The 14,468-nt window shown below is 38.7% G+C and overlaps 1 protein-coding gene across 2 annotated transcripts in view; it reads left to right on the top strand.

Moving 5' to 3' along the window:
* The window catches only part of LOC111864537 (moesin/ezrin/radixin homolog 1), a 183,076-nt gene that overhangs the window by 138,349 nt on the left and 30,259 nt on the right, over positions 1–14,468 (top strand). For both annotated transcript variants that reach the window (XM_023851848.2, XM_023851847.2), the window contains exons 3-5: positions 5,273–5,395; positions 10,658–10,809; positions 13,986–14,069. In XM_023851848.2, coding sequence (XP_023707616.1) covers positions 5,273–5,395; positions 10,658–10,809; positions 13,986–14,069 — 359 coding nt within the window. The remainder of the gene's footprint in view (positions 1–5,272; positions 5,396–10,657; positions 10,810–13,985; positions 14,070–14,468) is intronic.

The following is a 14,468-nucleotide window of genomic DNA, read 5'->3' as shown; positions in this document are numbered from 1 at the left end:
TTGACACAAGTAAAGAGGTTGGTCTAGAAGTAAACACAGAGAAAACTAAGTACATGTTACTGTCTCATCACCAAAATGCAGGGAAAAATCATTACATAAAGATAGGAAACAGATGTTTTGAAAATGTGGCACAGTTCAGATATTTGGGAACAACGATAACAGATCGAAACCTGATTCAGGAGGAAATTAAGAGGAGATTGAAGTTGGGTAATGCTTGCTACCATTCAGTCCAGAACCTTTTGTCTTCTTGTCCAAAAACATAAAAATTAGAATGTACAAAACTATAATTTTGCCTGTGGTTCTGTATGTGTGTGAAACTTGGTCTCTGACATTAAGGGAGGAACATAAGACTGCGGGTGTTTGAGAACAGGGTGTTGAGAATATTTGGACCGAAGAGAGATGAAGTGACAGGAGGTTGGAGAAAACTGCATAATGAGGAGCTTCATAACTTGTACACTTCTCCAAGTATAATTAGAATGATCAAGTCAAGGAGGATGAGGTGGGCAGGCCATGTAGCACGAATGGGGGAGATGAGAAATGCGTATAGGATATTGGTGGGAAAGCCAGAAGGAAAGAGACCACAGGGAAGACCAAGGCGTAGGTGGGTGGGCAATGTTAGAATGGATCTTAGAGAGATAGGATGGGATCATATGGATTGGATAGATCTGGCTCAGGATAGGGGCCAGTGGAGGGCTCTTATGAACACGGTGATGAACCTTCGGGTTCCATAAAATCCTGGGAAATTCTTGAGTAGCTGCAGAATTGGCGGCTCCTCAAGAAGGGCTCAGCTCCATGAGTAAGTACATGTAAGTAAGTAGGTCTCTTACCTTCATGTTTTTAAATTGAAAAAGAAAATATATATATTGGTTTTTCATCCGTTCAATCATGCTGCATGCATCTTTGATTTACATATTTAGGCAGAAGTTCAGAACAGGTTCATGAATTTATCTGTGGACAGTTCATTTCTCTGATGTAATGGGTGTAAGGGTGACAGTGAGAAGGTTGGCACAACTTTACGCTTCTCTGCATTGGCGGTATTAATATTCGTGAAATTTGCCTGCATGCCACGTTAGGAAGTTACAGCCTGTAGGTTCTCACACTGTACGTGATGCATGAGCCAGTCATATTGGTATTTCAGTGATTAAGAACTGCAGTAGAATATTATGTGTTCATTCTAATATTCCTGAAGCTTCTTTAGCTGATTGGCATGTTTCTTTGCTTGATTACCCATTCGAGCAGGATTTTGTAATGGTATCATTCAAGAGGTGCCCATTTCAAATCTCGTCCAGGATGTCAGCTGTCCCAGCTAAGCATTTTCGTAGTTTTACTCACTCCCTCCAGGCAGGTGCTGGGATAGTACCTTGATTATTCCATGGCCAATTCCTTCTAAGTCCCAACTCAATCACCGGTTATCCCAGCATTTGATATTCTATGGGCTTGAGATACTACTGACAGTGTTTAAAATGAAACCACAAGAGAGACAGGTTGGTTAGCCTACCTCTGATGTAATTAATTCAGCCTGTTTGCCTTCTAATTTATGGCTGGATGTGCAATAGTGGAAAAATGCTTGGTGTGATGTTTACAATGTAATGTACATTAGTGCTGTATTCTTCAGTACAGATTACCTGTAGATGCTGCACCTTGTATCATTTGCCTGAGAGTAGGTCTTTAAAATATGGCCTTTACCCCATTGGCACACTGACATCTGCAGGATGTCAAATGATGCTTTGATAAGGCACCAGATGGAAGCCTACATGGTTTTGTTCTTGGACAACAGATGTGTTATGTGATACTGATGCAGATGCCCAGTGTTAGATTGAGTACTTTACTTTGAAATCTTTGAATGAATTCTGTAGATATTTTTAATAAATGAAACAGAGTAATACAGCAGGTACTTCAATGTTACTAAATTGAGACGTACTTAAGACTAGTAAGAATAAACTGAAAAGTAGTTCCCATTGAATTCCAGGTCAGGTTTTTTTAGCTCTATCATGACTTGCGTGTCCATACCTCATTTATGAAATGTGATATTCATGTCCTTACATTTCTTTGTGGCCACATCTGTCCTGATATGCAATGCAATTTGTATGGTTGATTTAGTATTCTTCAATACTGTTTTCCTTTTGATGCTTGCAATTTTGTTCATTTTTGTGGAATATGTTACATTAATGTGGGTGAATTACTGAAGTGCTGAAATTATTCTGAAGTAGACACGTGTTTGCTCATTATACTTGGCTACTTTGAGGTATGTTGGTATTGGGTCTGACAATCGAGTAACTGGACTGATGTTGTGTAGCAGCCATGAGTTGGTGTGTATTGAATATCTGACTATATGAGGTGGCAATTTTGTGCCAAGTGTTGGGATTCAGCTTGTTTTGCGGTCGCTGTAAATGCTTTAATGCCAAAGTGTTTTATTCATGTGTCAAAAGAGGAAACTGATCATGTTTTTTAAGACAGCTTTAGAATGACCTGATCTTTTGAAGGGCATAGTGCCTAGTGATGAGACTTGCATCTTACAGCTAGTGCCAAGGTCAAGAAAATGTGAATATGTACATCCACTCCACCATATGCCTTTATGACTTAGGGACCTGTTCAAATTAAACAGAGATCAGTTAAGATGGGTGGTAGGTTACTTCTGGACACTGCCACTTAAAAGGGCACCTTTTCAAGCTGGGACTGACAGATGACCCAACTTGTGAAAGGTGCCTACAAGAAGATGAATCAGCCACACACATCTTATGTGATTGTGAGGCTATAGCTTACTTAAGATTTCGCCACCTGGGTCAGTTCTTCATGGAACCAAGTAATGCCCCCATAAATAAAGTACTACATTTCATTCGAAGTATATTATTAATAAAGGGTTCATGCAAAGTGGAAGCACAATAGATCATTGAAGGTCAAGGTGCAAGGGCCGGTTTTTATGGCTCAATAATCAAACTCATACTAGTGCTTAATTGGTTAAGTAAAAAAGAGCTTTACCTTTTTTGCACTCAGAAAGCCAAGGGTCTCAAGAGATATAAAAAATTAAAAGTATCAAAATCAAAGATTCAGACCATGGTAGTCTGCTTGTTTATTAATTATATAAAAATGATTTGCGATCCCTCCTGTCAGCAAAGGATTTGCTGTAAGTTTTTGGGATGCTTGAGGTATTACATGTCTTTTAAAACCGGTTAGGATTTTGCAGCATGGCAGTTCACCTTCCCACACGACACAACTGGTGAAGTGATTTTTGACCAAGAAACAAATACAAGTATTTTTCCTGATTTGATGTGTACTTTTTATGTTCCCAAAATTAAAAAATTGTTTGAACGTGTCTCATTTTGAGTAACTCCGAGACCTTCAGAGCAATGGGATCACTGTAATTTACAGCGGTTCATCCATGTATGGCAGAGGTCAGAGGTCCTGAAATGTAGGTACGTCAGAATCAATACATTGTTTGTCAGACCTTAAATCACATGGGAGGCTGATGTTGATGTTAGACTTAGAGGGTTAATTCATGCTGTTAGCCACATTTTTATGCTTGAATTTTTTAACAGGTTATTGTATGCTATTTCAGGATAACCTGTGAGTGTGAATATCATTTTGAATTTATATGAATTCCTTCATTGCATTTCCCTTTGGTTTTTACCTTCAAACACTCTAATGTAGCCACTTTGGAAAAGTGGAAATTTGTACACACTTAAACCAGATGATTAAATGTTCGTAAGCTGTCAAATGAATGGCATTGTGTTGAACTCTGGTCGTGGTTAATTCTTGCTGCAGCAGATGCTTGGCTTCTAATTTATAAATGGATACAGCTTATGTATTTCAGTAACATAGATTTTAATTTATTCTCATAAGAGTGAGGTTTGAGGGCCATCTTGGTTGTGTGAAGATTGTCTTATGTTGATATAACACCATGTAACTTGGTAGGTACCTGCTACCTGTATTTTAAGATTAGCAGAGACCATGAAGATGGAGACAGTAAGCTTCTCTGGAACGTTGGTATGTAATCTACAAGGTTACAACGCATCACATTTCAGAAGACTGATCTTGTATCTGAGATTTAAGACCCTAGTTTTTAAGGATTAATAAGCTTGTTTTGCATCTATGAGACAAACACCGTCTTAAGTGCAACAATTTAATTGTAGTTCTTTCTTCTTTCCCTCCTCCACACTACATGTTTCGGCCCTAAATGGCCATCATCAGGTGTGTATTGTTACATAGCTGTTACACTGCCCGTAGTTTAAAATTTAAAATCACCGGTCTTTCTAATTGTATAAAATCTTTGTTAACCTACATGCGTTAATTTGATTTCTAAAATTGGCACTTTTTTAAAACTTTAATTCAAGTTAAAATGTCTATAAAATTTCTGTTCTTTTTCTTTTTCCAAATTTTTAAATTAAAATTTTCTCAGGGTACACGCCCTATGTCTATAGTGCTGCAGCGGCCACTTCTTGTTTTATCGCTGTACAGGTATTGTTCTGTGTAGGCTCTCTCTGTATGTGTGTGTGTCGCTGCTTATCTTTAATACACACACACGCCAAAGGACGCCGGAAATTATGATTTTACCAACATACCTTATTGCATATGAAGTTGTGTTGTGCATACGTGTATGAATTGGGACATAACTGGTTTAGTGAGTTTGAATGCAAGTGAAATGTTTTCTTCTTTGATTTAGAGAATTGCACTCTTTCATACATTAACGTGACTTGATGTTACTTAGTTTTCGTATGGCATGCTGGTATCCTCTGACATACCATGATTTTGTGATATTTTGTGAAATATTGAAATTGTCTGGTACTGTACTTCTTTTGGCTTGTTTTGGACTTCATCCATCGTCTGGTATGTAAAAGACAAGACCACGGCGTTTCGGAGACTGGATCTGTCTCCGTCTTCAGGTGGGTGTTTCGTAAAGAAAACTAAAGGTGCTGAAACTAAAGGAGAAACAAAAATGTTTAGTTACACTTTTATGGGGTATGCAGCCACTCTTGGAAGCTGGGTAACTGTATGTGAAAATGCTTAATCTAATGGTAGACTATCAGCTGCAAACAGAAAGATATCATAAACATTCATACAATTTACAGACTTAATTTTATAACTTTGAGAATAATTTTGAAAGGTTAATAAATTGTTGTTGCCTGAACACTAAGCGCAAGAGGTTATCAGGAAGTGGATTGTACTTCACAGTGATGTATAATAGTGAAAGTCTGCACTCTACTAAATATCCTTGTTACGTTTTATATTTTGGTTAAAATATCTGTATTTAGTTTCATAATGTTCTGTGCTTCAGGTGATGAGCCAAGATGTAAAGAAAGAAAACCCACTTCAGTTTAAGTTCCGTGCCAAATTCTATCCCGAAGACGTTGCAGAGGAGCTGATTCAAGACATCACTCTCCGTCTTTTCTACTTGCAGGTAACTAGAGTTGAAGTCATACATGTTCCGTTTGTCATATTGTGGTACAAGAGTAATGCAGCTGTAGGTAAGGAAGTGTGGAGGAAACCAAGATGAGATTTTCCGGGTTGTGGTCTGCATCCTGTGGTGTACCACCATGTGGTAGCCTGTGTGGTTCTTTTTGTCCTCTAGAAGCTGTTGGAAGTCTGCCTCTTTGCAGTGTGGGACATAAATATCTAGTATTGTTTGAAAGGAATAGGAAATTTGTACTTTAGGGAAAGGGGATCCTTAGTATTAAAGTAATGCATAACTTTAGGTCATATATGTTTCCTTATCCAGTGCTCAGACACTTGAAGGAATTCCATGTGCTTTTTTCTTATACTTTGTGGATTTTTATGAAATTTTGTATTTGGGACTGAAAAGTTGTTGGTTGGCGTTTGTAACCCATATGCATTGAGGCTGGAATTGTATGCATTTGATTTTCTCAAATCTCTGTAGTTGAACGAAACATTTCACTTTTGCTGGAAGTTTGTAGGAATTTGTCAGCGTGGAGCAGAGTTTTCTTAAAAGAAGCTGACGCTTGCTTAGTTGGTGAAGAAATTTCCTACTTTGTATAGATCATGAAGGTTCATTACCACAACAGCTACTCCTTAGTTGTTGTGTTTTGATGGAAAAAATGAAGTTATATATTGTAACACAACAGGATGCATGAAATGAAGTTCATTACCATGTTCAAAAGAGCCTGTCACTGGACCTTATCCAGAGTCCATTGGATCTGCTCCAAACCTGTATGCTATATTTCTGGAAACCCATTTTAATGAATTTGATTTGTTTCATTCTGGTCCGTCACACTAGCAGTATTATGAAAATGTTAAACAGTTCCACCCAGTGTGACTGGTCAAGATTTTTTTCTTATTTAAATTATTCATGCTTTTACATTTTTCGGTCTAAAGAGACCATCTTCAGAGGGACACCTTTACATCAATGCAGTTAGAAGCCACTATTAACAGTACATGTTCTAAAAGTTAAAATATATACATACAATATAAATAATATACAGTTGGGTGTAAAACAACTAAAACAACTACAGCGGCTGTTCCAGTATATTAAAATATTTATAGTTAGTTTGATAAGATTCTGTTCCAAAAAAAATAATAAGAGGGATGACATGAACCAGCTTGGTTTATGAATTGAAATAGAATCTTATCTAACTAACTATAAATATTTTAATATATTGGAACAACCGCTGTAGTTGTAAAGACCTTAGATTTTACACCTAATTTATATACAAGGTGGTTCAAATATGACCGGGACTGATTTTTTTTAACCAAAATTGTCAAACACTTACTTGCACATGTCAGTCTTCAACGTACTCCTCTCTGGACTCAACACATTTTTTCCATCGTTCTGGAAGCATCCTGATGCCCTATTCAAAAAAGTTTTGTGGTTGGCGGCGTATCCACTCCCGAACATTCTGCATGACAGCATCGTTGTCCACAAACCGCATGCCTTGCAAGTCTGATTTGAGCCTTCCGAACAGGTGGAAATCACTTGGTGCCAGATGTGTCAGAAGGTTCCATTTCAATTTCCGAAGGGTTTCGATTGTTGTTTTGGCCGTATGGGGGCATTCATTGTCTTGAAGGAAGGCTACACGCTTTCCACCTCTCTTCCGCTTGGCTTGGATCTTTTCCTTCACGTCTGTTGCCTGGAGGTCTGAGTAATAAGCTACATTGACTGCTCTGGCATCTGTCAGAAAGTCTACATGGATAACCCCCTGCCAGTCCCATAAGAACGTTGCCATCACTTTTCCTGTTGAACGGCTCCTCCATGCGCTCTTGGGTTTGGGAGAACTGGTATGCTGCCACTCGCGTGATGATTGCTGGGACTCGGGAATGAAGTAGTGCACCCACGTTTTATCGGTGGTCACTATAGACTTCAAAAATCCATCACCTTCGTCTTCAAACTGCTGTAGGAGACGACTGGCAACTTGCATGCACACTATTTTGTTCACGTCCGTCAAAGTGTGTGGTACCCACCGTGCATTCACCTTGCGATAGTGCGATGTCTTCTACACTACCAACACTGATGGATAGCATTGCTCCAAGTTCCTTGATAGTGATGCGCCTATTCTCACGAATAAGTGCGTTTGCATGATCAATGTTTGGCTCGGTGACAGATGTCCGCAGCTGACGATCATGCGGCTCATTCTCCACGCACTCTCTGCCCTCTCTGAAGCACTTACACCACTCAAACACACGGGTCCGTGAGAGACACTCTTCCCCATACTGTTGTTGGAGTCTGGTGAATTTCAGGGGACGGGACGTTTTCTCCAATGAGGAATTTGATCACAATGCCTTGTTCCACGCTCCGCGGTACCTTCTGTTCACTCATCACTCTAGCAACTTCCAGACAGCACTGAACAGGTTCTAACCCTAACAGGAGGGAAGGTAGAGGTTGTGGCTTCACTCTCTCAAGGTCGCACAGCTGCTGCGCAGTGCAGCTTGTTTACAAAAAATCAGTCCCAGTCATATTTGAACCACCTAGTATTATTTATATTGTATGTATATATTTTAACATGTAAGGGCATGAATAATTGAAATAAGAAAAAATCTTAACCTGTTACACTGGACAGAACTGTTTAACTTTTTCATAGCCCATTTTAATATCAACTATCTTTTTAACTGCTGAAGAAAGACTCCATTTCTAAGTAGTAATATCATTTCATTTCCATAGAAAATTCGTGAATAATTTGATTCCTTGGCACCCATGTTGTGTACCTGTACTCCAACCAAATCTACGTTGAAATCCCTTTAATGTTCCTCAGTTTCTGGTAGTTCCTCTTTAACTTTCAGTTTTGATGCACCCAAGTGAATCTAAGTATTAAAAGTTCTTCCCAACAATCATCTGCAATCCTGTACTCAGGGACTACCTTGCCTGTTCATCACTGTGTATTCAGATGCTTTTCATGTAGCCACCATCTCAAGATAACGTCGTTGCCAGCTGCAACAGGAAAATTTTCCATTCCATGTTGACAGTAGGCAGAGTAAGGTGGTATTTGAGAATATCCCCCCAAAAAATCTGATTTCCAGTTAACCGTGAATAATATAAGAGCAAAATTACATTTCTACTGATTCACAGAAATTTTAGTTTTGTTCTGCAAAGAACACATGTTCACCTTCTTTAAAGATCAGAATTATTATGTTGTCCTGAGCTTTGAGGTTATCATGGCAGTATTTAAATGGTGGCCTTATGGGTTATGACATAGCATATGCCATGGGTAATTAGGAACTTGCAGCCTCCAGCCTCCTACACACATTCCAGCTTTACGCTCTGCTCTAAAAATTAAAGCAGCAAGTTCCTCCAGAACATTGGTATCCACTTAACTATTGTTCACAGTGTCATAACCCCCAAGATCACAATATAAATTATGCCATACTATTTTTATCTGCACATATAATGCCTTTTGGAATAATCACCATGCTACATGTGCTGGAAAAATAAAATGTTACAGCTTTCTTTATAGCCAGAACTGTAAATAGTTTTTGGCTGCTCATCCATCATGAAGAGAAGATTGTGGATAGGAAGTGATCTGTCTATAGATATGTCAGTGGGTGTTAATGGGGTTAATGTACAGGGCTGAGCAGAGCGCATGTAGGAATGACTAGCAGGAAGATTGCTTCTGTTGGGAAAGTATGACAATGTAGAGATAGGAGTCCTGCTTCGTATTTGAGAAATCTCCACTTTAAATGTCAGGTTGGAGACCACCTATCTTGGAAGGTTCTGATGTTCTCAGCATCCTTCAAGACATAATGCTTGGTCACAACTGCCTTGTTTCATACCATACTCAATGTTCATAGTTTTGTCACCATTTATCTTTTGTTGTTCAGTTTGTATAGGGATCAATCAAACCAAGAAATATAAAAAGTACGTACCCTTCAGATGTGACCAGATTATTGTGAATACACAAATTACCCAAGTGTTTCAGTTCGTTTTGGCTTTCATCAGAGGTTTCAGCAACATTAATTTGAAACACTGTACATATTTACAATATCTTATATCTTTGAAATTATAGTCAGAGATATATTTTTTAGTTAATTATAAGCCAGTTACATCGCGATTCCTTTATACATACCAGTTGTGAGGAGCAGTGTGTGTGTGTATCTGTAAGATGTGTCTATGTTTATGTGGTGTGTGCTGTGAGAGACTGATGCATCCACAATAAACTAGTCACATCTGAAGGAATGCTCATACATACTTTTTACATACATATTGGCGATGGAACAAGATGCATGTAGTAAAGTTAATGATAACTTGTTAAAAATAGAAAGTAAAAGAAAATGAGTACAGAAATGTTGCATAATGCATGTCGCCTAGAACAGGGCCACCCAGCACTGCACAGCTAGGTTGATTTCATGTGGCCCCTTGATCAAATTCCTTCATCCCCCAAACAGCCTTTCATTGGCTTGAAATTGGACAGTCTGGTTTAGACTAGCTACAGCTCTTTACACAATTTTCTTTTCAAAATGAACTAGTAGCCAATTATTATTTTGTTTTGGGCTGTAAAGTTTATGCAGAGTATTAATAATTAATAGCATCGTAAGTGAAGATGAAAACATGAGGAATCTACTGGAGAGTCTGTGACATACTGTTAATGTTTGGCTGGAAAGAGACTACTTGACTCAACTTACATAATGTGTGTGGCTCAGAGTAACCGTGCTTCTCACTATGGGCTGGAGCATGCAGAAAGTAATTACATTTGGCACCACTGACAGTGCTTCACTATTGCTGGTATAGAGAATTGGGTTAGAATTGCATTTTGCGGCACACTCATGCATCTGTGCTACTTTCTGGATATATTTGAAACAAAGCTTTATGTAAGTTTATCTATAAGAGAACATATTTGAACCGATACATTTGGTAGCATGGAGAAATCTTTCTTGCAGAACTTTTTTCTTGTTCTGCTGCGAGTTTAACTGTTGGCTAATAAAGAAGCTTGCATTATTTCTAATAAGAAGTTAATTGGCTTTAAGTATATGAAGAAAATAACTATGATCTATTAATTTTGTAGGCAAAGGTCAAAGAAGTTAACTCATATTAAGCTAATGACTGATGGCTTCACATTTTTTCCATTCTCATTGTCTTCTGAAGAGGTTACTTTGTGGGGTCAACTTCATGGTAGTCCACAATCCTGTTGAAACTTAAACTTGAATTGACATAAATTCAAGGTCAGTTTGAAATTACCTAGTGTTATTAAAAGACTGATCTCACCAAGTTTATTTTCAGGTGAAGAACTCCATTTTATCTGATGAGATATATTGCCCACCTGAGACATCTGTACTTTTGGCTTCGTACGCTGTCCAAGCTCGTCATGGAGATTATGTGAAGGCAACCCACAATTCAGGGTTCCTTGCAAATGATCGCTTATTACCTCAGAGGTGAATATGCATTTTAGAATAGTGGAATTTATAGCTGGCACTTCACAACTTATTGCTAAGAGCATGAGAATGTAAAAGATTATTAACGTCCAGTGTGATTAATAATAAAAGATTATTAACGTCCAGTGTGATTGATAAATGTTGTGTTTTCCTAATCTTTCATCCTTTACATGTTTCGGTTGTGGCGACCATCTTCAGAAGGACATTGTCAGTACATATAGAAACTACTATTAGTGTCATTGGTCATTATCCCTACTTGCAGAAACCACTGTTACAATTCGCATAGTGGGGGGTGGAGTCCTGTTGGGTCCACTCGGCACATCGGCCACTGATTGGCGTAATGTACCTGCCATGGGTGATTATGATGATGGAGAATCTGGTGGAATGAATATTGGCAAAGGAAATCGAAGTACTCAGGGAAAACCTGCCCCAGCGCCACGTTGTCCACCACAAATCCCACTTGACAAGACCCGGGATCGAACCCGGACCGCCACGGTGGGAAGCCAGCAACTAACTGATTGAGCTATGGCGCAGCCAACTGCTGTTACAATGTCGTATCAAATCCCACTTGACAAGACCCGGGATCGAACCCGGACCGCCACGGTGGGAAGCCAGCAACTAACCGATTGAGCTATGGCGCAGCCAACTGCTGTTACAATGTCATATATTCAAAATATTATCCTGTAACAATTACTGTGACATGCATGAAGTTATTAAAACATTTATAAATCATTATAATTAGTCTGTTTACAAAGTATTGTTTAAAAACGTTTTGTGTAACTTAGAAACAATTTGGTTCGTGTCCTTAAAGGAAGATGAATATATTCCATGTTATGGTTCCATTGTTTGAAGAATAGGACTCTGCAAATATATTATGGGTATTATGTAGTATTTCTATAAGCCTGATTTTGAATGTAAGTTTTTTGTTTTTAATCCTGTCTTTAGTTTCGTCCCGTTGTTCGGGCCACATTGTGTTCTTATACTGTTCTAATTTCTGTATGTATTTATAAAGACCTTCTGAAGATGGTTTACAACCAAAACCTATAAAGGATTAAAGATTAAAAAGCACATTTATCAATCACACTGGATGGCATTAATAATCTTTTATACTCTTGCTAGTGTGATGGACCAGGATTAACCAAGTCAAACATGAGGGTTTTTGTGAAGTACTTTGTACATAATGTTCCAGGTAGAGACTGTCACATGTCACAGAACTGACAGATTTACATAACAGAAGCCCCATGCTTTGAACAGAAATACTAAGGAAAGAATGATATATGCAAAGTGTTTGGTTATAATGAGCAGAGATCCAGGTTGATACAAGTTTTGTTTTTAATGCTGAGATGATAAACATTATGTTTACAGAACAGAATTCATGAAAAACGTCAGATTGCAGCATGTACAGGGTGAGGCGCAGAAACTTACTTTTTGTGAAGACACATTGTGAATGGAGGGGAGGTCGCAGAAAAGTGGGGATAGGTTCGGCGAACGCAGCAGTCATGGAAGTTTCTGTCTAATACCCCTCAGTAGGAATCATGAGGTGGACGAGTGAGCAGTGTATGTTTGCTGTCGAAGGCTATTTTTCGAACAACCATTCCTACGTGGCGGTGCAGCGTGCGTTCCGTACTCACTTAGGAATTAAGCCCAGAGGTCCAGTTCCTGACAAGCAATCGATTGTTTTGTGGGTAGAGAACTTTAGGACAACTGGGAGTGTGGTGAAAAAATCATCAGGACGACAACAGACCGTTACGACGCCAGAAAATGTGGAGGCAGTTTGACAGTCGATTTTGAGATCTTCAAGATGCTCCGCTTGCAAACATGCAGTCGCCCTAGACATATCCAATCGTTCAATGCACCGAATTCTTCACAAATATCTTCATTTCAGTCCCTATAAGATGGTTGTTGTGCAAGAATTGTCACCACATGATTTCCAGAACCGAATAACGGCATGCGAAATGTTATTGGAAACTTTATCCCCTGACTCACTTGTTTTCTTTAGTGATGAGGCACATTTTCACTTATCCGGATATGTCAATAAGCAGAATATGCGCTATTGGAGTGGTAACAATCCCAGAGAGCTCCATGAGAGGCCACTGCACAGTGATAAGGTGACAGTATGGTGTGCGTTGTTGAGAGTTGGAGTTATTGGCCCTTATTTGTTTTGAAGAAGACAGTTATGTAGTTACTGTCAATTCAAATNTTTCCAGAACCGAATAACGGCATGCGAAATGTTATTGGAAACTTTATCCCCTGACTCACTTGTTTTCTTTAGTGATGAGGCACATTTTCACTTATCCGGATATGTCAATAAGCAGAATATGCGCTATTGGAGTGGTAACAATCCCAGAGAGCTCCATGAGAGGCCACTGCACAGTGATAAGGTGACAGTATGGTGTGCGTTGTTGAGAGTTGGAGTTATTGGCCCTTATTTGTTTTGAAGAAGACAGTTATGTAGTTACTGTCAATTCAAATCGGTATGTGGACATGATTAAAAACTTTTTCAAACCAGCTCTTGAAGAAATGCATCTATAAATGTCTGGTGCCAACAGGATGGTGCCACGGCCCACACAGCCCAAGCTTCGATGACAGTTTTGAGGGCAAAGTTCCCCGTGGAACTCACTGATCTCACCTGATCTAACGCCCTGTGATTTTTTTTATGGGGATGCCTGAAGGCAGAGGTTTTTAAACATCGCCCCACAAACCTGCTTCAGCTGAAGAATGTTATTCGGCAGGAAGTAGCCCAAATTCCAGTGCACATGTTGAAACGTGCAGAAGGGAACTTCAGAAAACGGTTGCATCAGTGCGTAGAGAACGGTGGCCACCACCTTCAAGACATTTTGTTTAAAACTACATGATTTAAAACTTACTTTAAAGTATGTTCTTTCATTAGCTAAACATAAATTTTGTCTATCAGCAATTTTTCTTTTATTCGCCTTCAAAAAAAGCAAGTTTCTGCGCCCCACCCTGTATAATACTTAATGGTGCCATATAGTTCTTTGGGTTGTAACATATCTGCAAGTTCGTCGTGAAATTTTGAGGAATTAAAAGACATTATGATCTTGACTGAGAACAGTTTTGAATTTTATGGTGATGTGGTAACACGTATAAAAATATTTCATGCAGTGATAAATTAATTATTCACAGTATAATTCTTGTCTTCTGTTTTTCTTTCCCAGAGTCATGGACCAACATAAGATGTCTCGAGAAGAGTGGGAGCAGAGCATTACTACATGGTGGAATGAACATAAGGCAATGCTAAGGTCTGTTTTGATACAAATTGACACTGATGAATCCTAGCCCTTCTTTTTTTATTTGGATTATAAATGACCATGAACTTTTATTTACAATTGATTCTCGGTTTTAATTAAATTCAAAATCTTATATTTCAATATTACTGGAACTTTATTGTGATCTGTAATATAGTATTCCATTGTCTGGGACATGCAATATGGTGTTTATGTGGAAATATCTGGATTCTGGCAGGGCCAAGGAGTCTGGAGCTCAGACACTTATGAGCAGTCATTAACCTTTATCGGACGAACGTCATCATATGATGTCGTTAAAAGTTAGGGCAGCTGGCCGAACGACATCATATGATGTCGCGGATTCCACGCGTGTAAGGTTTTTTTTTAATTAAATTAAAAATATAAATTGTTCTA

The sequence above is a fragment of the Cryptotermes secundus genome, unplaced genomic scaffold (genome assembly GCF_002891405.2).
Source record: "Cryptotermes secundus unplaced genomic scaffold, Csec_1.0 scaffold1252, whole genome shotgun sequence".
Classification (NCBI taxonomy): Eukaryota; Metazoa; Arthropoda; class Insecta; order Blattodea; family Kalotermitidae; genus Cryptotermes; species Cryptotermes secundus.
Note: the sequence above shows the minus strand (reverse complement) of the source record. Positions and strands in the feature narration are given on the sequence as shown.